At 37.9% G+C, this 27,592-nt stretch overlaps 1 protein-coding gene across 1 annotated transcript in view; it reads left to right on the forward strand.

The window, feature by feature from the left end:
• Fmn2 (formin 2) overlaps nucleotides 1-27,592 on the forward strand; it is a 326,068-nt gene that overhangs the window by 214,760 nt on the left and 83,716 nt on the right. The window contains exon 14 of the mRNA XM_021173977.3: nucleotides 4,969-5,061. Coding sequence (XP_021029636.2) covers nucleotides 4,969-5,061 — 93 coding nt within the window. The remainder of the gene's footprint in view (nucleotides 1-4,968; nucleotides 5,062-27,592) is intronic.

Raw genomic sequence — 27,592 nt, forward strand, 5'->3', positions numbered from 1 at the left:
CAATATCAGTCCTTTAATATCACACAAAATCTCTTTGGCTCAGCAAAGTCTTTAAATTTAACAAAAGTTAACACGATTGGAATGACTCTGTCATGCCAACAGTCTCCTGACAAATGCATTTTAACATTTGGATTTGACTATAATTAAGTTTTCCAAGAACTCTATCTTTGTTCTGATTTTAATAATCTTACTAGATGACCCTTGAAGTTTATTATATTGCAGTATTTTGTGTTTTTTAAAAAATTTGCATAGTCACATACCAATTTTCAAAATGATAAGTACTAGCCAGAATGATATGTTATGCAATAGGCATACTACAGCTAAGAGTAAAACAGAAGCCAATATTTAAAAAAAAATCTCAATGCCTTATGTGTTAACTGCTTTAAACTTACTTTTATCTGTGCTGAATATTACCTGAGAACCATACATATAAACAGAATTTTAGACTCTAAACCTTTATGTGATTTACTGGCACGTCTTCCTTCTTGATAAAATATGTACAAATAGTACATACCTTTTATCTTACAGTGAAAAACTTTGAGACCTAGAATATGGGCTGTGGGATCCTTTGTAGTAGTGTTCTATCCACCACTGGAGAATATACAGATTAAAGAAATTCATGATCACGCGTATCGTTGATAGCTCTGTCTTCTGTGTGAAGTTCTATTTCTTCTTTACATCAAGCACAATGCACTTGGATGAGAGACTCTTCTGGCCTTAGAGAAGTAGAATTAGAGACAAAGATAAATAAATAAATAAATAAATAAATAAATAAATAAATAAATAAATGGCACAATTATCCTTAACTGCCATCTTTTTTTTTTTTTCGGCTGCCTGACAGACAGCTCAGTACCTAGTTCTTCAGGTTCAACTTTTAGTTACTCAGATAACCTAAGGGAACAGCTGAAGATTTCCAGAGCTAGAAGTCATCTCAGACTTGAACATTCATCCATTTCATCTCAATCCTTTCTTTAAATCTTGTGTCATGAACATGCTCTAAAGAGAAGGGACATATGAAGCTAAGGGAAAGGTTAACCTAACTTTCGGGTGATAATTGAGCCCTGAACTGTATATGTTTGGGTAGATACAAATGCCAACAACTTGTCATAAGGGCCAAGGATATGTCAGGTAGAATATAATTTGGACAATTTTTGAGTAGGTATGACATTTTACAGATGAACAAGTTCACTATGACAAGCAGGTTGGTATTAATATTCATTCCACATTTATATTATACATAATAGGTACAGAGCACAGTAAGTAACTGGAGAATAGTAGGTAGGAGTAGAGAATAAATCTACTTTTGGAGATTAGAATTCCGCTGGCCACTAAAGACCTGAGATTGCAACACTGTCCTTTCTTTTTTAATGGCACAAGTTTTCTCTGGACACCATTTAAAAGCAACCTCCAGGCCTATTCCACTGAGGGTTGACTCTTGAAGGCTATCTGCTTTATATCTCTAGGGAAATCCTGAAGAAGAGAGCAGATTGGTGAGGGCAGTGCTCCTGGCAGAGGTGGGAGTGGACTCCAACAGAAACTCCAAGACACTGGGCAAACATTTCATGTGCTTTCTAGATCTCCAACTGTGTTTAATTCTCATTGTGTACAGCAAGGAATTCTATGTCTTAAGGTCAATGATCGATTAAGCAGTAAAAACAAACAAACAAAAACCCCAAAAAACCAAAAAACCCTCTATAATTTTGTTTATCTTATATTAAGAATGTGTTTCATAAGAGTAAGTTTAGGTTACCCATAAAACTAAATGAAAAAATTTAAATATAAAGAGATCTAGATAAATTATTTATAATACTATTTTTTTCTCTTGTGTGTGTATGCATACAACAAGTATGTGATGTTTATGTTCATGTTTGCATGTGTGAATGTGAGTAAATATTCTTGGCATACTCATGGAGGTCAGAGAATTCCATGGGGTTTGGCTCCCTACCTTGCTGGAAGCAGGGCCACTTTGTTGTTTGCTGCTATGGAAGCCTGGCTCACTGGAACATGAGTCTTGTGGATTAAATGTCTCTGCCTCCCACTTCGCCATAGGAATACCAGGTTCACGGGTAATTGCGACCAAACTATGCTTTAGTGTCATACACTTTAGAATGTGTCCTGACTGAGGTCATCATGCATGTATGGCAAGGTCGTGACACACTGAGCCATTTCCCTAGCCCAACAATTTTCATTTTCTTATTTTTCTGAATGTTCCATTCTGTAAAAATTGCTGAGGGAAAACCTTAGAATACTTTGCCATAGGCAGCCCATGATCTGGCCCTGCTTTCTGGACAGTGAATTCCTCCTCCAGAGACAACAGACCTAGTAGATGAATTTCCATTTGTTCCTATTAGCAGCACTCTACTGTGCCATTATACATCTCTAGATGCTATAGAACTCCATGACTGAAAACCACGGATTTCCAATTATCTAATGAAATTTTGTTTTGCTCTTACGACAGGGTCTTATGTATGTATCTGGGTCTTGGGGTTGTCATACAGCTGAGGCTGTCTCCTGACGTCCTGTATGTACCACCCAAACAGAACTGCAGACTACCAAGCCTGGCCTACTTTCTATTGAAAGAGAGGGAGAGGGGGAGGGGGAGGAGAGATTGATTGTGACTCATAGTCTCTCAGATAAGGAAAAAGCCAGGGATTTTTCTTCCATGGTTCCCTCAATAACTAGACCTTAGTCTGACAGGCTTTTGCTCTTCTCATGTATATAGACGACAATGTTAAAGACTCAATGATTTTGAATACACAGCTCTGAATGGACAAAGGTGTTCTCATCTTGTTCATGGCTTTTACACATTGTCAGACATTAAACCCTGGCTCAAGTCCCGGGATGAGCTGGCTGGTAACCCAATGACCCGAGAGAAAACCACACCTGATGCAAACAGCAAGAGGTTTTATTATAGGCGAGCCGAGGACGAACCCCTCATGCTATGCAGGGCAGAGGAGTTCCACCCTGAGCAGAGAGGTGACAGTAGGGGACTTTTAACAGCTAGCTGAGGAGTTGGGAGGAGTTGGGAGGAGTTGGGCAGAGTTCTTTCTGAATTCTTATCTCTGTGTCCTCAGCATAGGAAGCCAGGCAAGTGCATGGCTGGATCTTTACAATTATCGCATCTCTGGTTGTAAAGTATAGAAACAAAAAGGCTTTTGCTGGCTATAGAGAACAAAGAGCTTCTTTCTAGCTGTATTTTTAGAGATCAGGGAAAGCAAGCTTGGGTAAATATTTTAGGGGCTTTTTACCTTTCAGGGAGAAACACTTTAAGCTGGGATCTCACACTTCAACATTCTTTCAGAAAATTCTTGAAAATATGACATCATCAAGTATATGCTTATCACCATCTGCAGATATTTTAAAACAGACATGAAGCTGGACCCAGTGGCATTGACCTATTAGCTCAGCTACTCTGCAGATACAGGATCTTAAGTTTAAGGCCTGCATGGGGTACAGACATGAACAATATAGTGAGACCTCCTCTCCAAATAAGTAATCAAATGATGGACATTTTTATAGTTTGGCTAGCAGAGCTTGTACAAGACCCTGGGTTCAACCCTCAGTACAATATAACAAATAAAGAAACAAACAAAAAATGTCTCTGGTGTCATGGAGCTGTCATCAATGATGTAGATGACTACAGGTTCTCTCCTTATCTGACCCATTTCTTTTGCCAAGTAGGTTCTGACAATGAAACACTGACCCATCTCTCACAAACACACACACACACACACACACACAGAGAGAGAGAGAGAGAGAGAGAGAGAGAGAGAGAGAGAGAGAGGTGATTTCACTTAAAAGAAACATGATTTTAGAGGAATAACCTAAGTTTAAGAGTTTAAAATGGCCAGTTCTTCAGAGGCTAGCACAGAAGATCTGGCCAGTTTTTATACTCAAGAATGCAGTTTTCAGCTTTAGATCCCCTTCATACCGAGTTACAGTATCCCTTGCCATAGGCATATCTTCAGAAATTCTCCTAGAGATGCTTCTCAACTCCAGAAGGATATGCACTTAGGAATTTATGATGCTGTAAAATGGAAAGGGGACTTCATGTATTTATTTTTTATTTATTTTTTATTAGATATTTTCTTTATTTACATCTCAAATGTTATCCCCTTTCCTAGTTTCCCCTCCCAAAACTCCCTATTCTTTCCCCCGTCTCTTAGCCAGCCATATTTAACCTTAATTTCCTCTTCTGACCTAGGTGGTAGTAATATCTTCTCTCTTGACTCATTTCAAGGACTTGATTAAATTATCAGTAAAATTTTTCTGAAGTGCTCTGGAAATACTGGCTGCCCTGCTAAAGTCACTACCACCTCTGAGTTTCAGTTTTGACTGTAATTAGAGATGAACATGTGTTAGAAGGGACTTAAGAGTTATAATGGTAGAAATGATTAGCTATTGCATTACTGTATGTACTAGACACTACTGTAACATCACACAGGTCCTGACAGGTTTGATCACAGAACTGTACTTCAATATAGGGTCTCGTGTCGCTTCAAGAAACTGAGGTCCTGATATCTAAGTCACTTGTCCCTCAGATCAGTTTAGAAGTGGTAGAACTAGGTATATACATTCTTGGGAATGTATTTTTGTGGGTCATTGAAAGAGTATATATATATATATATATATATATATATATGTGTGTGTGTGTGTGTGTGTGTGTGTGTATACATATATATAATATATATATACACATACACACTATATGTATACACTATATACATACTATATATATACACACATACTATATGCATACACTATATCTATATTATATATATATATATATATGTATGTATGTGTGTATATATGTATATATATATCAATGAACATGATTCCAATATGGGTACACAACACATGTCGGTGAAAGTGATTTTTCAACACTGGCTCATATGTTTTCTAAAATCTACTATAGTGCTCCCTTGACAGTGTGGTGCTCTAACAATGACCTTGTTCTCTTCCTTTCAGCCTGTGAGGCGGAAGCTGGTAAAGTGTACCAGGTGTCCTCTGCGGAGCACATGCAGCCTTTCAAGGAAAACATGGAGCAGTTCATCAGTCAAGGTAACCTGCAGAGCTGGCTCACCCACCTCGGGCAGACACAACCTGTAGCCGCCATCTGTTTCCATGCGAATCTGTTTCAAGGCGAATCTGTTTCAAGGCGAATTTAAATGAGATTATTTTGGCATTGCTGAAAAAACAACAAACCCCCAAATATCCAAACAAACAAGGCTTGGGTTAATCACATCACAGGCATTTGAGGCTAACAATTTGCTAACTGGGCTATTTTGTGGCTAGTCTTCATTGTTATTGGATGGTGTTTTGTGGACAACACACCAGTGCAGGGTCCTGCATGGCTGAGGAAGGGGTTGTGTGACACAGTTCCTGCCCCTGGAGCATCGCAAGACCTTTGATCTCTGCACGTGGGCTGATGGTTGCTGTTGCCCCGATGCTGGTCTGCTGTCTCTTCTATTTTATTTTCGATTTCTTTTTCTGGGGAATATACTTCCCCCATTATGCAGGAGTTAATCACTCCATAATTAATGAAACATATGCGACTCTTGGGAATGAGAGATGGAGGTGTTCATGAGACTGTGCAGGATGAGGAACAGGCCTCCTGCCTGGCCATAAGAGCCATGGGAAAGGATCTCAACAACCTAGCCACAGGCACCATAAAAGCCTATAGCTCTTCATAGAAATTGTTTCATAGCAAGACTTAGTCTTGAATTTGGAATTATGAGGAGATACATGTACCCTCTGGTCCAATGACTGGTGCATTAGTTAGCCAGGGTGGACTAGGGGACATCAAAGATAGAAAGTTAAAGTGGTCTCATGAAGAAAAAGCATGGATAGGAAAAGAAGAAGAAATCTATACAAAACTAGCAAATGATTGAGTTATCTTACAGGAGGAAGGCTTGTATATGATTCAGAAACAAATAATATTAGAAGGAGTGGAATGAGTCCATGGAATTGCTAGGATAAACAAGGAATAGTGAATTAAAAGGTGATGTATAAGCATATAAAAGGCTAATACTTTGTTTTCCTGGCTACTTGTAGAATTGGTGTTGACAGTGCCTAGAGAGATATCAGAGAGAGCCGGCTGCTTTACTTCCATACATTGTAAAACTTTGTAAGAAATTATTTTAACCTTAGTCGTCTGCCAACCTTCTGCTCTTACATGAAAATACTTTCTAAAGACTGCTGTACCGGGAAACTGCAAGAGCTGTGCTCAGCTACCATGAAGACCAAGCTGTGTGAAAACTATGAGGGACAGAGCTTTCACTCTGTGTTTACTTTCTGTTTTAAGGAAACAGGAGTTGGGACTAATAATCCAGAATTCTTAAAAATTATGTAAATTTAAAGATTTCTAAAGAATAATTAACAGTGCTTAAAGCCTTGCTGATGAAGCTTTAGAAAAGAAAGGGCTGGGGTCAGGCTCTCTGGTTATGAGAAGGAAGAAAGGAGAAGAAGGAAGGAAGATGAGAGTCCTTGGGCAAAGAGGGTGCACTTGACCTAACAGCTTATATCCACTATTGACTCACAGTCGTTATGGGGTCAGTGCTCCTCCCATTCCTGCCTTTCTCAGGACCCTCCTTATGGCTGAGGCTGGATCTCAGCATACCGTTACTTTAAATAGTTTGTATCTCAAAGGCATAAATACTTTGTGCTTTTATTTTTTAAATTCGGTATTTTGTGAGGTATGTTTTTCTTTTTATTGCTGTTGTTTTTTGTTTTTGTTTTATTTTTTTTTTGTTTTTGGTTTTTTTGTTTTGTTTTACAGTGACACAGATTGAACTGGGTCCTTGCATACATGGTAGACAAATGCTCTTCCACTGAGCTACATCTCCCACCCATCCCCTTACGTTTCAACTCTGCTTATGACCTCAGTACAATGTGGTAGTTATTTGCTTTGTCAAAACATTGTGCCCAAAGAATAAAGTCCATCGGTGTCTTTTAAATCTTCAGGACACCATCTGCTATTTTTGTGGGATGAATTAATACCTCTAGATACTTAATACTTTTATTTCATAGGGCGTAAATATTATATCACTGATGATTTCTACATTCTGAAGTCATAAACATAGATGGAAAAAGTCTAAGGGTACTCAAAGGCTGTTTTTTGTTTTGTTTTGTTTTCTTTCTTTTTCCTTTTTTCTCTCACTGTTTGAAGTCATTGAAACTTACAAATATATCAAAGCATTTACAACTCAAAACATTTCAGGACTGGAATGTAACTTCTCTTCTGAAGATCAGATTTATATCATGCCATGCTCTGGGAAAGATTTTGTTCTTTGAGGAATTCTCCTAGAGGGGAGTGTGGCATGAGACTGAGGCCAAATAGCACTCACAAGGCCGTGTCTGTCCTCTCTGTACTAGCCTATGGCTTTCATAGCTTGTTCAAGTGTCACTGGCTATGACTTACAAAGAATGAGCCATGGCTCTATTTAACCAACATAAGCCCAACTTCCCTTCAATGGAAAACTACTGCTTTAAAGATCTTCAGGTAGACTGAAAGAACACTGTTGCGATTCCTGTACCAACGTGATTATCACTCTCACATTCAACTCTATATGAATAAAGGTAGAAATCTCATTCATTCCTAAAGTGTTCTTCCTCCAAAATAATAGTCTTGTGGTTAGGTGTCACAGAACTCTTATTTATTTTTTTTGTTTTTGTTTTTGGTTTTTTTGGTTTTTTGGTTTTTTTGGGTTTTTTTCGAGACAGGGTTTCTCTGTATAGCCCTGGCTGTCCTGGAACTCACTTTGTAGACCAGGCTGGCCTCAAACTCAGAAATCCACTAGCCTCTGCCTCCTGAGTGCTGGGATTAAAGGCGTGTGCCACCACGCCAGGTTAGAACTCTTGAGTCTCATTCCACAAGTGATGAAAAAGCTGAGCCCTGCTGGTTCTTCCACCTGGTAGAATTTTAAGATTAAGAATGTGTCATTTAAAAAGATGATATATGACTAAAAGATTACACAGCTGAAGGTATCCAGTCATCCTTTGTGGCTTATTAAGAAGTAGGAGTTCTTAGTTCAAGGACTTGTTTAAGACAAAGGCAGATCTTTTGACAATGTGGGCAAGAGCATACATTGTACATGATGTTACACATAGTATATATGAATTATAAGTTGAACCTACCTGCTTGGTTATATATACTGTTACCATATTAAATATGGCTTATTACATGATATTGTTACTTTGTATTTTGTAGACAAAAACTAAGGTTGTGCTTTATGTTTGTTTTTTGTTTTTTTTTTTCACTTAAAAAAAAAGCAGGAATTGAAAAGCAAATTCAAGCTTCTGGAAATTTAGAAATTTTGTTTTCAAAGCACAGAACAACACCATAAATAGTTTTCTTTGCCAATCATCTATGATTTGAGACATAGATGGAGGCCTACAGTGTTTTGTTTTGTTTTGTTTTGTTTTGTTTTGTTTTGTTTTGTTTTGTTTTGTTTTTAGTATTTTACACATAGGAAAGACAGGATGTCCCAGTATTGGTAAATGGATAACTATATCTTTATATTTTAATGACAGTTTAAGAAGTTCTTTCAACTAATTCATTATGAAGTTATTAGAAGTTGCTAAATAAAAGCAGTTTTATAATGATAATAAAATATTCAGACTTTGGCAGGCAGCCCCTTTGTCATTAGGTTGAACAGTATGGGCCTGTATGTGAGTGTGTGTGTGTGTGTGTGTGTGTGTGTGTGTGTGTGTGTGTGTGTGTGTGAATGTATGTGTGAGTGTGTCTGTGAGTGTGTGTGAGTGTGTGTGTAAGTATGTATGTGAGTGTGTGTGTGTGTGTGTGTGTGTATTTCTCCTTGTGCCATCTGATACTATTTTTCTCTGGTCTTCTCTCTCTCTTGATAAATATATATATATATATATATATATATATATATACATATATATACACATATACATATATATATGCGTGTATGTTTATAGATATATAGATAGATAGAGATATAGGTATATATATAGATATATAAAGTGTTAACATCCACTGCTATGGATCATATATGTGTGTATGTGTATATGTATGTGTGTGTATGTGTTTGTGTGTGTGCGTGTTTCAATGGTTAAGTACAAACTAAATATGTTTGAGGCTCTAAGCTCAATCCCTAGCACCACCAAACTTCAGTGTGTCTAAGCATTCTTTTGGCTGTTTATTGTAGTAATGGAGGTGAAAAGTGAATACCTTAATGAATCTTACATTTCCAATTGTCATAAAGACAACCATAATAACAGAGACAGCAATGGCAATGCTTTGGGAAAACTTGCATTGATCAAATGTGTCAAGAATGTGAATACTAAATGACCATGTTTATATATCCAGGCTCTTAGGCCTGTATTTAGTGATACATGATGAGAATGATGAATATCAAAATATATTTCTCTTAAGATGATTTTTTTTATAAGGCAGGATTTGGGATTAGGTATCAAGGCAAAAGTCTAAACTCAAATTTATAACTGTAGAAAAGTCTACCTTTATAGCATATGTCAAATCTTTGCTTATAACTAGACTTTTACCAATAATAATATAGATTTGATATTTCAACCTTTGCCAAGATTAACCACAGGATAATATTCATATTTTATGTATCCAAAGTCTGTTTAAATGTGCCTAATTCTCTAATGTAAAAATTTCTTGAACAGTTCAAAAGACAGACCGTGTCTAATGCTGGCCAAACGTTTTATTGCATTAGCTCTGCAGTCTAACAGAAACATCTCTTATCCTCATAATCCAGCTATTGTGTGGTCTGTGGATCACATTCTAGCAATCTTTGTGGATTTCATCTCATCCCAGAACCCACTTATTCATCCAATTTTTCCCTCCCTGCCTTCTTACTTCCACTCGAGCCAGGATTTCATGGTCTCCATTTCAACATCTCTGTCTTGGAAATGTCTCTCACGTCTACATTAAAATAGGCAGTGTGAAAGACTGCTGTCTACTTGCTTTGAGGTACTCACTGTTTGTCAAGGTGCTAGCTCCCCTCTGATCAGGAACTCTGAATGTAGATGCACTCCAATAGTGTTCTGTATCAGCCCAGCTTTGGGTCCATTGCAGTACTTGCTGTTTGCTACTGTGCTATTTGTACCTTCCTCAATAGTATAAGTACCACTGAGAGAGTGGCTTTGCTCAGCCAACTTCTCCCTATGTTGCCAGAATATGTCCCCAGCCCAGGCATGTGTCTTGATCAACAGTCCAGAGACCAACAATCTTCCTCAAAACCACTTCTTGGGTTCCTGTCTGTGTCTTCTATAGCGGTGAATGGCAATGTGAGATCATCCTTACCTTTAAGGTATCTAATGGTCCCTTAAATTCATGGCCACCATTGAACCTTCTTTCTACAGATCAATGTTATAAGGTTACCTTTGCAAAATTAGGTTTTGAGACTTCTGAGACTGTTTAGCTCATCTCCTCTTAAGCCTGCACATGCATCCTTTCTAGGACTCTAGTGCTAATGCCACCTTAATTTGTCATTGATGAAACAGCACTGAACACAGGGTTTTCCCACACTTAATCAGGACTACCCCCACAGACCATTTGAACTCACATGTTCTGATTTTCTTCCGCTACAGTCAGAGGGAAACCCTGCTTCTATCCCAGGTAGATCCTTCCCTACAAACTGAGATCAGACAGTCCTCTGTGAATCGGAGAATCTATCATCTTACAGAACCGACTATTCTGAGAAGCACCCCAGAGATACATCTAAGTAGACAATAACTCTTCTTAGTGATGGTGACACTTTATTATTAGAGGAGTGGTAGGTGGATGTGAGAGAATGGAAGACAAGGAGGGGAAGACACAGACAAACAGGAAATGGAAGGAGTGAGGCTGGGGCAAATCAGGAGTTGCATCGTATAGGAGGGAGCAGTAAATGATAAGGCTGAGAATGCTCCAGGGATCCAACTTTGTGAGTCCACATATCTCTCACTAAATAACTTGGATAATATCCTGATATCTTCATAGCAATGTGGAAAAAGCTTAAATGGAGACAGATTGGTCCTTGGAGGAGGAGGAGAAGGCTCCTTTTAAGACTGGCATGGCCCGTGATCAGAGAAAGGAGGAGCTGAGTGCTGGTGAAGTGATGGTTAGGGAACAGGATAGACTTGTCTGGTTATCATAGGGAGAGAAGCACGTGGATGAAGTTGATAGTCAGGTGCCAAGGCTTCTTATCTGAGTGACTGAGCACCATCGATCGATGACAAATGGAGGACAAAGGCACTGTGAAAGCCCCGTATCCAAAGTGTTTAGGATCAGAAATTATTCCATTTTTTTTATTTTGTAAGAATTTGAAATATTGATTGCTTTTTTTCTAGTTTCATATTTCAAAAGTCTGAACTGTGCACTAACCCAAAAATTTTGACCTTTTTTTTTTTTTTTTTTTTTAAGCAATGGTATCAGTCATTGAAATGTTTGGGCTTTTAGAAAGGGTTCTTCAATGAGTATAAGAAGAAACGGGACTGGGATGTGAACATCAATAAGCAAACAACTATGCATGCCCAATGGGCAGGTGGGTATGGGTTGGACTAAGCTAAGTTCTTCAAATGAAAATTTAGGTAAATTAGGGAAGAAGGATTTTGAGTGGATGTGCTCACCAAGGACAAGCGTGAAATAGGCATGAATGGTATTCTGAGAGAAAGTATCCTGTGGAGAATGGGCAGAGGAAGGGAAACTCCCGTAGATGTTAGTCTTCAGATAGGAAAGAAAAATAAGAGGGTCTATTGTAATGGAAGCCTGAGTTGGGAAGAATTTCAGGATGTAAACGGTGATTTTTCTTCCATGTGCAATTATATTTATGGCATCTCAGACTGTAAATATGAACGTCTATCAAGGCCAGTGGATGTACCATATTTCTCATATTCATATGTGCAGAAACCAAATTTGTCAGCTTTAGCATTTAAAAGAACTGAGGAAGCAGAATGGAATTGCTTTAAACAATTTAAAACAGTATTGTGGCAGCTGTAATGATACATGTTAATTGTTCGACTCAACCCTTTTATCAAAGTTAGGATAATTTAGGTTACTTGAATTTTATCTCATATATCATGGCTTTGTTTTGTGTACATATGATTAGAAAACTTAATTCTTAATACCTTGATAACAGATCAGAATTTATTTGCTATTTTTTTTAAAGCTCTCTTTGGTGATATTTTGGGGAGAGGGGTTATAGCATAAAATTGTAAGACAGTAGAATTTGTTGGCCAATCCTACAGTTTTCTCATCATTGTCTTAGAATAAAACACCTTCCTCTTCCTCTTCCTCTCCCCCTCCCCCCCCCCTCCTCCTCCTTTTCCACCTCCACACCACTCAACCCTCCTTGATTGCTGAATCAAAGCTGTAGCTTGGCAAATTGTACCAAAAGCACAAAAAAGTGTACTATTGCCCAGCTATGGTGGACATAGGATGTCTTAGGCTGCCTGTGGTGTGTGTGTGTGTGTGTGTGTGTGTGTGTGTGTGTGTGTGTGTGGTGTGCATTTCTAAAATCTACTCTGTGTTTCAGCACTGGAAATCAAACCAGAGCCTGCTTTCCTTGTGTTGGCCTTCTCTGCTTTTCACTCATATTTTGACTCATGTGTACTTTAAAATTTAATAAAAAGGGTGCATGGTTCTCCCCATGCTACTCGAAGAAGTTAGGCCTCTACTGTCCTTTCCCACATTAAATACAGCAAGTGGGATTTTTCACAGAGCCCACTGCCCAGGTCTTCCAGTGTTCTCACGGACACTTCTCCCCTTCACCTAAGCATAGCGAATTGAAGCTGAACAATCCCTGTGAGTTGAATCAAGATGAAAACGCATAAATCTGTAATCACATGCTTATAATTAGAAGGGTGTTGAAACCACAAGTCTTAAATATACAATCCCTGGTATTGGTAATACTATACACAAGAATGAAGAGATGCTGAAAGCAAGGTTATTAGCTGTGCCAGATCCTGGGCAGTCCACTAGCTCTGTGGGTTTTCTATCAGAAATGGTACTGTCTACCATAAAAGCTGGGCTCCTCAGCGAGGAGGAGGGGCAATAGGCTTGCTTTCCCTTACTTCTTTTTTTTTTTTCCGTTTAAACATAAAATGGGAATTCTTTTCAGTAATGAAAAAGAAATGAACATTTAACATAACCTGTTATTGACCATTTGAACTGAAAAAAAAGTATAATGCCTTTTAGCCTATTGAATTTTAATTACTATGATAAGAATAGCTAACCACCAGGCCTTAATATCGTTTCTTTTATGCTAAGTACTTTGTTTTAGTTTCCTTAGAGTAGTCCGTGCAGCTGTGATGATATCCATTCCATAACATGAAAATGAATATTTAGAGAGCTTCTTTATTAGTTTGGGTTTTGTTGTTTGGGCTTATTTTTTTCAATGGTGCCTCACTCTAGCCTAAGCTGGCCTGAAGCTCACTATATAGCCTAAGACACCCTTGAACTTCCATTAAACCTCCTGCTTCAACCTCCTGACTACTAGGCTTACAGAGCTGAGCCACCAAGCCTGATTCAGAAAGCTTGTTGAAGACTGAAATAACACAATAGCTTGACGGTGGACCTGCTGAAGCCAATCTTGTAAGGGAGATGGGAGCGGTTTTATTTTAATTGAAAAGTTGTAATGCTAATAAGGGATCCAGAGAGATGGTGGACAAAGCTGCTGTACAATGCCATGGGTAGGATTGTTATTCTGAGAAAGTCACCATTAGCAGAACTAAAAGGAGGGAATGCTTTTAATGTGAATGCATCTAGATAGACAGCCATTTTCCACAATATGTTAACACATGATTATTCCATTTTAGTTTCTCATGTGCCTTCCTGATAATTCTTGACACAAAAAGAAGCTCAAATTGGAGGCACTCATGAAAAGCATAGCTCATGTTCCCACTTCTCTCTAGGACTTAGATTTCTAACCACCTCAATCACTTCTGTGACTGTGGATGAGAATGAATCAAAGAGCCTAGGAGGCCTGAAAGGGACTAAGGACTTGGTTCTATCCGAGGGCCTCTTACAAATGCCTCCTGCCTCTTTCTACTTGCTCCTACTAACACATCACATCACATCACAGGTCTTTCACATCTCGACACTGTGTTCCAAGCTGGACCTTTAGCATCTAGTCCATAATGAAGAACCATCAAAGACCTCTTTCCTAGATAGAAAGATGGTTGCATTTCTAGAGCTAGACCCTCAGTCCTCCTGCCCTACTGGCTTTCTTAGAATTGTGTGATTGATATGTCCATATAAGTGATTTTCCAAGAGGGGAATCTTGCCCAACGCTTTACTTCATAGTAAGTGTTGCAACTATTGAGACAAGCACCTATCCAGTGTAAAACTCAGGCAAATGTAAATCTATTGTTGTCATTTATTCACACTTATACCTAAAATGTACTTACTGTTTCAAATATTTGCCAATACTTAGTTCTTAGCTTCAGCTTTTAAGTCCTAATCTATCCTATAAAGTGCTGTTCCAGTCATGCTCAGGTTTGGGTTGTAAAGGTTGGATGCTGCCGACCTGGTGATATATATGCCTTTCTAAATCATTAGCTGATTTTCTATTGATATGCCTGTCATTTTACTACCATGCCATTGGGAAATATTTGTGTAATTAGGATATAAAAACCTGGTCAGTCACATGCTTGCAAATACTTCCTCAATGATGTTTGTCTTATCATATTTCTGTTTATTATTAGCAATTGAAAGGGTTGGATTCTCTATTTATGACATTTACTAACTTGTTCCTTGATAATGTCATTTTGTCTTTAAAAAAAAAAAGTTACTGTTAGGGGCCCCGAAGGTGGCTCAGTATGCAAAGTACTTGCTAGGCCAGCATGAGAACTAGAGTTTGAGTCAGGGTTTGGCTATGTAATCCTAATACAGAGAGGCAGGAGAGACAGGAAGATCCCTGGAGCTCCATGAAAGGAGCCAGTCTGCAAACTCTTAAGTTCAGTGAGAGACCTGATCTCAAAAACTAAGGTGATGGTGAAGTTATTGAGAGAGTCACCAGATATTAACCTGTGGTTTCTCTGCAGGTAAATATACTTACAAAGAGATGCAAGCAGCACACACACACACACACACACACACACACACACACACACTCACAAACTACAGAGACAGAGACAGACAGACAGATAGAAAAGGACAGAGAAAGCTTTATACATTTGTGAAGATATAGACTTTTTAAATAATTTTTCTTTCATGTTTAATCTGTCAACTGATCTAAATTTCCTTTCATCTGTGGTCTGTGATAGAAATCTGATTTTTGTGTCCTGTGATGTTTGTTGTTTGGTACCACGTGATATCCACACCATCTTTTCTCTGTTAATAATACAGTTCCATCTCTGTCATGCAGTCTGTTCTCACCTTTCTCTAGACTATTGAGCTTATTTCCATTCTTTTTTCCCGAAAGTCAAAGCTTGTGGCCGCCATATTTACTGTAGAGAGGAAGTCATGAAATGAGGAAAGGCTTAGCATGCAAATCCATCTTAGTCATTTCACTTTCTGTACAATTTGAGAAGCATTTAGTCAATTTCCCTAGTAAGATCTGGACACAGTTACCTAAATATCTATATAGCTCATTCTGGGGAGGACCAACATCTCTGTGGATCTATGCTTTCATCCTGTGAATGCATTGAAGAGAATATGTCTTTAGGACTCTGTGCATGTCTGTCTAAAAGTTCTTACCATCTTGTTAAGTTCTTTACTTTTTGGTAGATGTAGCCCTAGAGACATTACTTGGGGTTGTATGTTTTGGGGCTGTATTTTATGAATTATGTTTACTATATTTGAAGGTACATTGTACTCCAATAACTATTCTGCTACCACTATTTATTATAGAATACAAACTTAGTGACCTTTCTTAGTAATGCATCCATTGGGGATTTCTTTTTTGAAAGGTTTCCTTCATCAATGTTGCTGAAAATAATGACAACTCTCCCATCTTTTTTTTCATTCTCTTCCATTTGTTTGTCCCAACAATATTGTAACAACTGTTATGTAAAGTCTAATATAGATATAAATAGAGGGAAATATCATTTGCAAAGGGCCATGATTAAAAGAATAGACTTATTTTGGCAATTCTTGATAGAGTTATTTCCAAACTCTTTACTCTAAATTGATTGAAGATTTTGTTTTTATTTAAATTTTCCATTCTGCTGCTTCAAAGATTATATTCTATTTCTTTACTTGTATGAGTGTGTGTATGTGTATTCAAGTACATGCTTGTATGAAACTATAGGTATATTTGAGGCCAGTGGTCATTGCTATGTGTCTTCCTTAATAGCTCTCATGCTTATTTTTTTTGTTACAAAACTAGAACTGAGTCATGTAGGCTAAATCTGCTTCTCTCCACCAACACACATGTGCTGAGATACACACACCACTCCATTTATCCATTGGTGAGTTCTGTGGCTCTGCCCTCAGTTCCTCACACTTATGGAGCAATCACTTTGGAACTAACTCATACCCCTTCCCCTGTGTCCATACCTGCTAATGTATAATGTTGGTGTTTACACTTCTTTTGTTATGTTGCTTATATTACGGTGAATTTTTCACAGTTGAACAATTACTATAGTCTAACAGATTAGTACATCCATTTCCTAGTTACCTTTTTGTATATGTATGGATTCTAAATCTAAAATTTACTTTTTAGAAGGTTTCCTATGTATCATGTGATATTGCTTATCCTCTGCATAGCATATGTGAGTTATCTGAGCTTAATCTCCCTTTGTAACTTCATAAGTTTGTACCATTTGCCTTCCATCTCCCTATACCATTTGCCCTTTCTAGTTTTCTGTTTCAGTGTATTTGAGGACTTGAGGGAATTGGCTTTGCTATTTTTAGATTCCACATGTTCATGACATCACATAATATTTTTCTTTCTGTTAACACAATTCTTTAACAAAGTCTGATGTTGCTATTTTTGCTTCCCTTTAAGCAATAAAAATCTGCAGACTCTTAATGTTAATCTGACCTATTTATATGTCATTCTTTTGCAGGGTTTTCGCCTTATTGTATGCTTGTTGTGATTCCTAAAATAGAGAATTATCATTGTTTGAAGTATTCAGTTTTTGTTCTCAGTTTAACAGTCCTGTTTCCTTTGCTCACCAATTCTTTATCTGATACCTACTCTCTCAGGTTATTTTCCTCCTGTCAGATGTCTACCTTTTAAAGGCCACTCTACAGTGAACCCAGGACTGTAAGCTAGTCTTGTCTGTATAAAACTTTATTGATATCACAGTTGCTTTTTGAGACATAGATGTACTAATCACAAAACTTTGGGTCCAAGGTCAGTGATTCCTTTCAGTAGCCTGGGAGTCCTGCCTCCTCTCTTTCCTGGTGAATGGTCAGCAACTTCAGGTCTGTTTTTGTTGCTTTGTTTTTGGTCTGAATTGCTCTAGGGTACTTTTCATGTTTTCTGTTTCTCTTTATGTTTGTTTTGGACAATCATCAGGAGGCTCTACCGACCAAGAATTATTTTTAAATAAATCCTTTCCTTGGACATTAGTACAGTACTTCGTGTGCTGTCGCCCAGTGCACTGTGAGGGTGCACCTCTGTGCTGAGCAACCAGATCCCCCTTCCCTTCAGAGCTGCTGTGGGGAGAATATGTATCCCCAATGACTAATTCCTGGGGTGGTCCTTTGTAGTTTCTCAGATACCTTGGAGGATTCAGGCCTGTTCATCTTTTCATTTTTTCTGGTTGTCCATGCAAGGAAAAGTTGTAAGAATCAGGGTTTGCCCTGGGAAAATTTGCCCTACACGCACTCTTTGGAATCCTGGCCCTCTTTGTTTCCATGGCCTCAGAGAATGTTCTTTGTTTTCTATCAGATTTAGCCATGCATTCATTTTCATTTTATTTCATTCTATTGTGTGTATGTGTGTGTGTATCTTGTATCTAGCAAGTCTATAATACTGTTGAAAGTAAAGATCAACCTTATTTGTTTCTTATGATATTGGAATATATTTAAAATACTTTGCAGCAAGGTGTACTTCCAGCTGACTTCATTTCACTGTAAAGGGGATCGTAAACTTACTGGATAATTTCTGTGTTGACCAGCTAGTTTTCTACCACATAACTATATTCATTTCTCATCATGTATACTTAGTTGTATATAGTGCATGCTTAAATGTTGAACTGCTAGATCCAGAGTCTCATTCATGACATCAACTTTCCCATACACTGCCTCACCCTGTTCTCTTCCCTAGTTTTACTTACTCCTGGGTCTACTCTTAAGGCATCAACTTTCCCAGCCCAAAATAATCTCTTGCCTTTAAGATACCAGCCATGGAACATGGGTCCTTTTCCTTGTTACAAGCTACTGGCATTATGTAATAACATAATCTGAGCATAGATGACTTTCCCCTAACCTGAAGTTGTCTGTGAAATGTTAGTCATAGTTACTGGCCTGTGTGAATCCATTTTATTGTATCCAAAATTTATGTTTAGAATGCCATCCATGTGTCCTCCAGGTGATGTAATTAATGTATAAATAACAGAATGTTTTTATGATTAAGTCTACTCAAGGCTGGGTTTGCCATGAATTTCTGAACAAATTGCCTCTTTTCTCTTATAGCAGAAAACGAGATACTTTTAATTTATTTATTGTTGACTTTTTATATTTATATATTTTATGGCTATGTCTGTGCACCACATACATGCAGGCAACAGAAGCCTGAAAGGTTAGAAGAGGGCATTGGAATCCTTAAAACAGGAGATATAGGCAGGCAAGTGTGAACCACCATATGGGTGCTGTAAACTGAACTCAGGTCTTCTGTAAGAGGAGTAACTGCTCTTATCTGCTGAGCCATCTCTCCCACCCTAAGGATTTTCCATTTTTCTCCTTTTCCCATCTGTCTCTTCTGCATCATGGTGAAAGGGTCCCAACTGGTGATGCCCTTAACTCTCTCTTCCTAGCAGTTTAAATCATTCTCTCTGGAAAGTAACCTTATGAGGCTGTGTGCAGAGACTCCATCCAATAACAGTATTGCCCTGATCTTTTCCATTCCTTCTTTGATTACTGTGATGTTGTGTCATTAGCCTATCAGTTCCTGAGAGAAGAGAGCTGGAACACTATTTCCCATCACTCATACCTATCTTTCCCTCCAGTTATCTGTTATTTTTTTTTCTCTTGGAAATAAAGGATTTACCTTTGTGTATTTTGAATCTCTGGTGCTGGATGCATGTAAAATTAGAATTAGTTTGTCTTCCTGTTGAATTACCTCTTCAAGACAGTGCTTGCCTTTTTTTTTTTTTTTGGTAACAAAATTTCTCCTCTCAAATCTAATTCATCTAATTCAGCCATGTCAGCTTTATTGTGATTAGTGTTTGCACAATGCTGTTTTTATCCTTTGACTTTCAATTTAATCTGTCTACATGTCTGTATTTAAAGTAGATTTCTACTAGACATCACAGAGCTGAAAGTTTTCAGTCTAGCAATCCTCTGTCTACCCCTCACAACTACTGCCTTTTCAGTTGGAATATTTAGACCATTAATTTAATTAAAAACATGATTGCATTTAACTTGTCATCTTCATATATATTTATCATATATAATGCTTTCTGTCTTCCTTTTATAGGTTATTTTTAGTATTTCATATTTCCATATTTGCTAATTTACTATATATCTTTGACTTATATTTTCAGGATTGTTCTCATGTTCTAATCCATTGAATTCATCACTTTCCTCACCATTTTGTCACTGGAACAAAAATCTGACAATGGCAATTGTCTATTTCTCCTGTAATTATTGCTATTGTCCTATACATTAGCTGTACACATATTGTAACAAAATAATATCTTACTCCTAATTTCCAGCGAGGTATTTAGAGAAAGCATACTTCACATTCATGTTCAGATCTTTTCTTTTGTTTATTTAAATGTAAGGTTTCCTTTTTTTTTTTAACACTTTCCAGAGTGTGAATTTCCAGGTTCAAAATAATTGTCGCATTAGAATGCTTGTAAAAATTTGTGTGGATTCTATTTTTGAACAGTTGTGCTAGGCAGCTTTCTCTTAATGTGACAAAAGACCTAAAGTGACCCATTGGTGCAGAGGAATGCTTTATTTTGATTAATGGCTTCTGAGGTTTCATTCCAAGGTCATGTTGGCCCTGTTGTTTTGGGAGTGTTTGGCAGAAAAAAAGCCAGCATGCCTCCTGTAATTGAGAGGCAAAAGGAAAAAAAACAAAGGGGGGTGGTGGCAAAGGGCATGGTGGGTAGAAGAAAAAGAGGAACGATTTTTGCCCTAATATCTGATATTTCCTTCAAGGGCAAAGCCTAATGACTCCATCTCCCTTCAACTGGCTATGCCCTAAAAGTTCTACCATCTGTCACAGCATGGCAGTTTGGGAATCAAGCCTTTAAGCCTTTAAGAGACACTAAGTCATAGATACTGTGTGTGTGTGTGTGTGTGTGTGTGTGTGTGTGTGTGTGTGTGTGTGTCTATACACAGTGTTATAATTGATTCTCCTCTGCTTACAGTTTCTGATGACAAACCATTGCTGTGATGTATCACCACATATCTGATGACTTAATAGAACATTCAGATTCCCTAAATGCAGTGGAGGTTGGTGGTGGTATTTGCAGAACTGTATTCATGCTAGCAACTATAAAATACAATCCATGTCTTTGCCTTATGCAAATTCCTTTAGAGAATATTTGGCTTTGTTTGGGTATATCGTTTAAAGATGCTACATGATTCAGTCTGATGCCTTTTATTGAATGCCTCTTTTCAAGACCTACTTAGACAAATCCAAAGTAAACATCCCTGTGAATCTACTACTGTGATGTGTCACCTTCCATAGGCTCTTATGACTGCTCTATACCCGTTCTCTGCAGGGCTTTTCAGACATCAGATTTTCACTTTGACTTTGAAGGACCTTGGAAGGTGGGGGATGAGATTTTTTTTTTATTGTAGATCTTTGCTTGGATTTATAGTAGTCCCCTGTAGACACGTGCCTCTTAATACTCAGCCAAACTACTAGAGACCTTGGGGACAATTTCTTTCTCTGCTTTTATGGAAGGTTTATTTCCTTTCCAGATCTCTACCTCTTGACTTGCCGCCACTTTCCCCTCCCTAGAGTCCCATCTGTATCTGCTCCATTCCCCCAAGATTACTTGTTTTGTGAGCTACTACTTCCAAGGCACATGGTCTGCAAATTGACATTCTGAATGAAATCCAGAGGCTTGGGAGAGCTCCCTGAGAAGAGCCCATCCCCCTGTGCCAGCCATGCACTAGTGGGTGAAAACTATTCTCTCCTGCATTTTATCTACTTTCCAGTTAGTTAGAAGTAGGCAAAGCTTGGGCCCAGGACAGTCCAGTAGTGCATGACTTCTTTAAAAGTGCATCTCCCTACATTAGACTGGGCACAAATATGTTTCCTTCACTGTGTTTTTGTTTCCTTGTGTTGTTTTGTTTTGGTGTACACACACACACACACACACACACACACGCACGCACATGCACACACATGTGCACATACTATTTATTATGCCATAGGTAGCTGTCTGCACATACTCCCCAACAAGGCCTTTTGGCGCCTATTCTCTATTATCCTTCCCACCTCCTCTCCTTATATATTACTTCTTGACACCTCGAGTGTTTGCTTGAGAGCTTCGTATTTTCAACCCTTTTCTGTATACATTTGCCAGTCTCTATCTTATTCTGCCTAGGACTTGATCATTTGTACTCAAAATCCAAATGCCTTTGTTTCCTGATCCTTCGTGTTTTTCTCAGTGGACACATAATTGTCTCATTTGGGTGTGCTCATGAATAACAGTGTTATAGCTTTGGCATCCATTTGCATGTTTTTTTATCCCCCCTCTTTCATATAATATGTACTTCTAATACCTTGGTTAGAATTTTCACTTTTAATTTGCAGCCTGTGAACCGAAATAAGGTGCCTTTCTCATTGTGGTTTATTGTTGTGGGCTATTACATGTAAAATCAGCCCGGTAATATGTATGAGAACTGTAATACTCCAGCATATCTACTGTTTTCATTTAATTATGTGACCATAATTTCTCTCTCATTGATTATTTTCTTCATCCAAAAGTCTTTGCAAATATATCCCTAGAGGACCCCCAACAAAAGATCCACAAAACACAATAGATGCTCAAATATTTGTTAAAATATTGTAGTGTTCATTTAAGTGACTTTAATTTCTAGGATTGAAATACCCTTTCCTTCAAACATTGTTTTGGCAAGTAATATTAGGAAAGAAAAAAAAAGAGAAAAACCCACTGAGGAAGCTTTTATGATTTTCAGATTTTATTTTCAGCTGCTTTATATTTTGATGTTTCAGATTCATCAGTCAGACTTAGTGAATATTGCTTAAAATTGAAAGCTCAGCCTTGAGATATATGTATTCACAGTTTTAGCATGAGGCTTATATTGATTTGAGGTCTGTTGAAGGGGGTACTATTTTAAAGTCAGCCTGGTATCAGTGCATATTCTAGTCTGCTTTGGTAGCATGATTATTTCTTAGTAACAAGGAAAATGGAATAGCCTTGGGTGTGCCTTCATTTTTATATGACATTAGTAGACATTGATGAGAAATTTCCAAAGTGGATAAATGTAGTAACATATAGCTTCCAGATAGAGTTTGTTTAAAAATAGTTAAAAATTGAGAATTGTTCCAGTTGGAAATAGACAACTTTCCTGCAGCAGCTTTTACAAAGGGTTCAGCATGTGTGTGCACTGAATATTTTTCTAGGTCTTTTGCCCTTCGGCTTTTCAAATTAAGATTTGGAAAGGAATTTCACAAAGAAGCATTCAGAGTATACCAGTATAACCATGCATGGCTTTGCTTTAGGTTGAGTCTTGCTACAAGCCATGTGTATCAATTTTTTGATGTATGCATTGTTTTTCAATTGGGTTTTTAAAAACAAACATTAATATGTTGTGTTTATAGATGACTCTCTATATAGGAACAAATGATACATGTTTTTACATGCCCTCAGTCCTAAAAGGTAGCCATGAATTACTGCAAAGGCCAATTTTAATGTGATATTTCCCAGATCCATGCTTTCTTCCTCCTAGACTAGTCTACAGTGCATTTTTTTATTGTCTAAAAAGTATTAGCAGCATTGGAGAGAGGAATGAAGTGTGGGAAGACTTGGCTTTTACTTTCTCTGTCGAAGGAAAGATACTCTCAGAATCATTCAGTCTGACATGTCTAACCTTCCCAAATTTACTTGACTTTTAGTACATTGTCAAAAGGAGGAGTGTCTTCGAAGTCACAAAACCAAAGCAATACATTTGCAGTTAAGTGACAACCCCAAATGACTCAGAGGATGGGCTGTGCATCTGTCTAAAGGAATAAGCCATACTGGCTGCACTTAAAAGCGATCCAAATGCACATTCATGGCTAATTATAAACAAAAACTAGTTAACACTTTAAATAAAAGGAAAAATAGCACAAAGATTTAGAGCCTAGACAAGTAGATGAAAGGGCCCCGAGTTGCCTTCCATCTGATATTACTCAGAGGCAACTCTGTCTCCAATTACCTGAGAATATGTGGTATTCCCTCATGAAAGCTGGAGATCAGAAAGGGCGTCCGTTCCGTGCCTCTGCTTACTCAGTCGCTTGGAACAAGGTCAGCAGAAATACCTCACATTGCCAAAGAGTCTGGAGCCAGACAGAGACCAGAAACACAAATCACAGGGTCAGAAGACTAACTTAGTAGGGCAGCAACCCCTAGGAATAATTTGTGGAGCCAGAGATTCTCCTGGGCACAACACATCAGGGCTGCCCAAGAAGATATCATCAGCAGGGGCTAGCTTTAGCCACTCACATGTTCAGTGACAGGGGGCCATCAAGCCTTTGGTAGAATCAGACTAAGAGGACAGTCTTGAAGCTTAATACTAAAATAAGTGAACGCAAATAAAACCAAGTAAACAATGAAAGATGCCTCTAAGGAGCTTAGTGGTGCCTTTTTATTTGTTTGTTGCAGTCCCAGCAATTTCTCTGCTCCAAAGTGCAGATCTCTACCACTTAAGTTTAAAGGCTAAAGAGTTAATAGCCATTCTGTTAGGTTTAATAGTATCAACGGCCCAGCTCATCTCTGAGGATCAACTTTCCTCACACCCATTTCTCCTTACAGTATTATGTCTATTAGACAGTATTATGTCTATTAGACATAATACTGTAGACAACTCAGCAACTTTCCTCGCACCCACTTCTCCTTACAGTATTATGTCTATTAGAATGATAGTGGTTGATACTCTCTGGAGATTGTCTATTCAAGCCATGCTCTTCTTTGCCATTTTCCTTAAACTCCACCAGCCTGTCTTTGCTCCCAGGTCAGTACTGACTTAACTACTTTCTTTCTCTATGAACCAGATCAATGAAAAAGAAAATTTCTCTCCAGTCTCATACAGAAAGATGGTGCCATTGAAGTGAAGGTCCCAGTTATGAAAGGCTACCACTGTCTAGTCCTAAAGTAGAACTTAAACCAGATTTGTCTAACTTAATGATATGCAAGACCAAAACACTGGCAGTAGAAGAATCTGGAAGCTGAAGGGAAAAGACACTGGACAGAGTTTGGGTAACTGTCTTGATAGCAAGTGTACAAGTGGCTTCTCCTGGAGACTTGATATTTGGGGAGGGGATGCTGGGCAATGGTTGGTGTTAACCAACTATTACGCACACACTTCTGTCCAACCACCAGGAAGGCCCTGGCAGAGGGAACCCAGGTACCTTTTTTTGACATCTTACCACATTGCAAACCTATCGAACCCAGCCTATGTGCCATTTTAAATGTTCCTTTGACTTCCCTGTACAAACTTGACTTAGAATCATGGTAAGTTTGGTTGGTTTGTTTGTGATGCTATTTTTTCAAGACTTTATGTATGTTTACTAGACAAGTGCTATGCCACAGAGATATAGTCCCTAATCAGTCTAGAAGTGACCAGGGTGCTGTCACATAATCATAGGTATCAACAAAGAAATGAGCTATTTTCTATGAAGAGTAGAGGATGAAATCTTGCATGAAATATAAATTCTGAAATGTAAATATTTTCTTCTCCATTCTTTTATACTATTCATTGAGCATAATTTAATCATAATCTTTTGTTGATAGTGGATTATACACATATAAGGAATTACTATGTAGAAGAACGTGTTTTTTTTTTTTTTTATAACACTTCACAGAATCATGTGCCTGCCTGCTTACCTGCCTGTGTTGAGGTCAAGGGACAATTTAGCAGAGTCTGCCCTTTCCTTCCATCTTTACATGGCTCCTGGGGTTCAAACTCAAGTCAGCAGCCTTGTACAGTAAAGCATCCCCAGCCACTGAGCCACCTCACTAGCCTGCAACAAGTCATTATTTTTATTTTATTTCAGAAAAAAAATAACTCAGGAAATTTAAATATTCAGAAAATAGGTTTCTAGTACATATAGCAAGTTATATTAATTTCTATGTCATCTTTAACAGACTTAATGAGTCTCTGCAGATACAACTATGCTGAGTTTTTGATCACTGTGCATGAAAAGATTGTGCCCTGCCCCTCCATGAAGGCAGACTTTTACTTGTCACAATGACAGTTTATTTCAGTTTGCAGGGTTCATCTGCATTACTCTAAGTAGGCAAAGCTTTCTTTAGCATCAAAATCTATGTTCACATCACAGAGAAATTGTTTTATACAATTACCATACTCTGAGTTTTGTTTTAAAAAGTGGCCCGAAAGGGGGACTCTGGCAGCAAATCATTGCGTTTGTTTCTGGAAAGCCCTATGCTTGATGCTGTATTCACTTAAACTTTAAGGCTTTTTGTTATGTTGAACAAAGACGTGGCAGATAGTGGGAGAGTGCCCTACCATTCAGTTATGTCCCCTACTCTTGGGTTTAAGACAAGGTCTCACAGTGTAGGTCAGACTGGCCTCAAAGTTTGATTCCCTGACCTGCACTCTACAGCCTATGTTCTGGGATTAACAGACCTGTGTCACCATGTGTCACTCTCAGAATTTTTTTTTTTCTTCTTCTTCAGAGTGCAATACAAAAGGAAATCTGCCCTGGCTCCTTGCATTGTTGACTCTACATTCAGAGTTGAAATTTGGCCTTTAATGCACTTCTTTGATCTCCAATTAGACTGTTTATCAAAGCTGATTAGAGTTTCAATATACAAGTCCCTGTAGCTTAAAAATCACGTGAAAATAGTGGATAGTAGAGAAGTCCCGGGCATTGCCTGTTATTCTAATTTGACTTTATTATTGTAGCATGGTTATTAGGTTTGGTAAGGAGATCTGTTTTTATGTTTTATTTCTTTGGTATGGATCAATCTCCTGCCACATTGGATTAAAGTGGTTTTGGTTTTAATTTTTTGAAGCCAACTTTCTCAGGCACTGAAACAAGAGCTGGGTCAGTAGACATCAAAAGGAATTATTACTGTGAACTAGCAAGACTCACTTCATTCCACTTACCATGATTTAGGGGCATACGATTTTGAAAAGCTGCAAGAATATATTTTCTGCATCTTGATATCATGTCAAAACATTATAAAACAGTGGTTGACTCACTAAAAGATCTTTCAATGCCCAAACGTAAGGAAGACATTCACTTCACATGTATTGGTCATTACAGACATTGTGCTAAATAATTTGCATATGTTGACAAGTGAATCTGATTGGTAAATGTCATGGAATTCACATTAATCTGATGGGAATTTAAAAAGTTCTTAAGAGTTTTGGTTTCATGTGCTTTTAGTTTCATAAATCATTTACTTGAATCTTCTAAACTAGTCTAGAAATTATTCCCATCAATTTCCATCAATGCTTTTAATCTGTGTATTTTTCAAGAAAACAAGCAAGCGGTCCTTTGTCAAAGTAGTGTTCATTTGGGCTGCCCTTGTTATTTTTCTCTGAAGGCACTTTAGGTTATTCTAGAATTGTTTCCGGAAGCAAATCATGTTTTATTTTAGACATGCTCAAGGTAGTTTTTATGACAGTGTGTTCGTACTAGAGCCTTTCTGAGTTCAATATCTAATGTGTATCCCAGCCTTTCAAGTGGCTAATGATTGACCTGTAAATGCATGTAAACAATCTAAAGTACAAAAAAGGGAAAGGAAAGGAGAAAACAAAAACTCCCGCTGCCAACTCAAATAATCCCTGTTATATTCTGACATCCATGGAGGAGAGTGTTAGGCTGACATGTGTCAGGGCAGTGGACATGCAGTACAGACCTTGCAGAGCAGTCTTAAAACTGTAAAACACTAACCAACTCAAGCTGCACTATTGTGTTTTAAGTAGTGAGAGAGACACTTTAATAATACCCAAAGGATTATAGATTTTATTTGGTCAACACTGCCAATTTTTTTTTTTTATGATTTCAGAGTTCATTCAGTTACCACTTCTCCACTTTGCCTTCTTATTTCTCCAAATGGCTCCAAGTGTGACCCAACAGGGAAGGTTTATAAATAGATTATTTACTATTTGTGTATGTTTTTATCATGGGCACATCTATTTTTGTGAGAGAGGCATTTTGAAGGTTGTGTAGGTTTGGTAATGATATTTTTCGGTATTGTCCCATAGTTTGGTGATATTCTAGCTTTCAGTAGGTAACAACCATGCAATTGTTAATATGCAAAGTCATAACTAATGTTTTGCCCTCCC

This window comes from Mus caroli, unplaced genomic scaffold, assembly GCF_978045245.1.
Source record: "Mus caroli unplaced genomic scaffold, Mus_caroli_1 scaffold_1, whole genome shotgun sequence".
NCBI classification, from domain to species: Eukaryota; Metazoa; Chordata; class Mammalia; order Rodentia; family Muridae; genus Mus; species Mus caroli.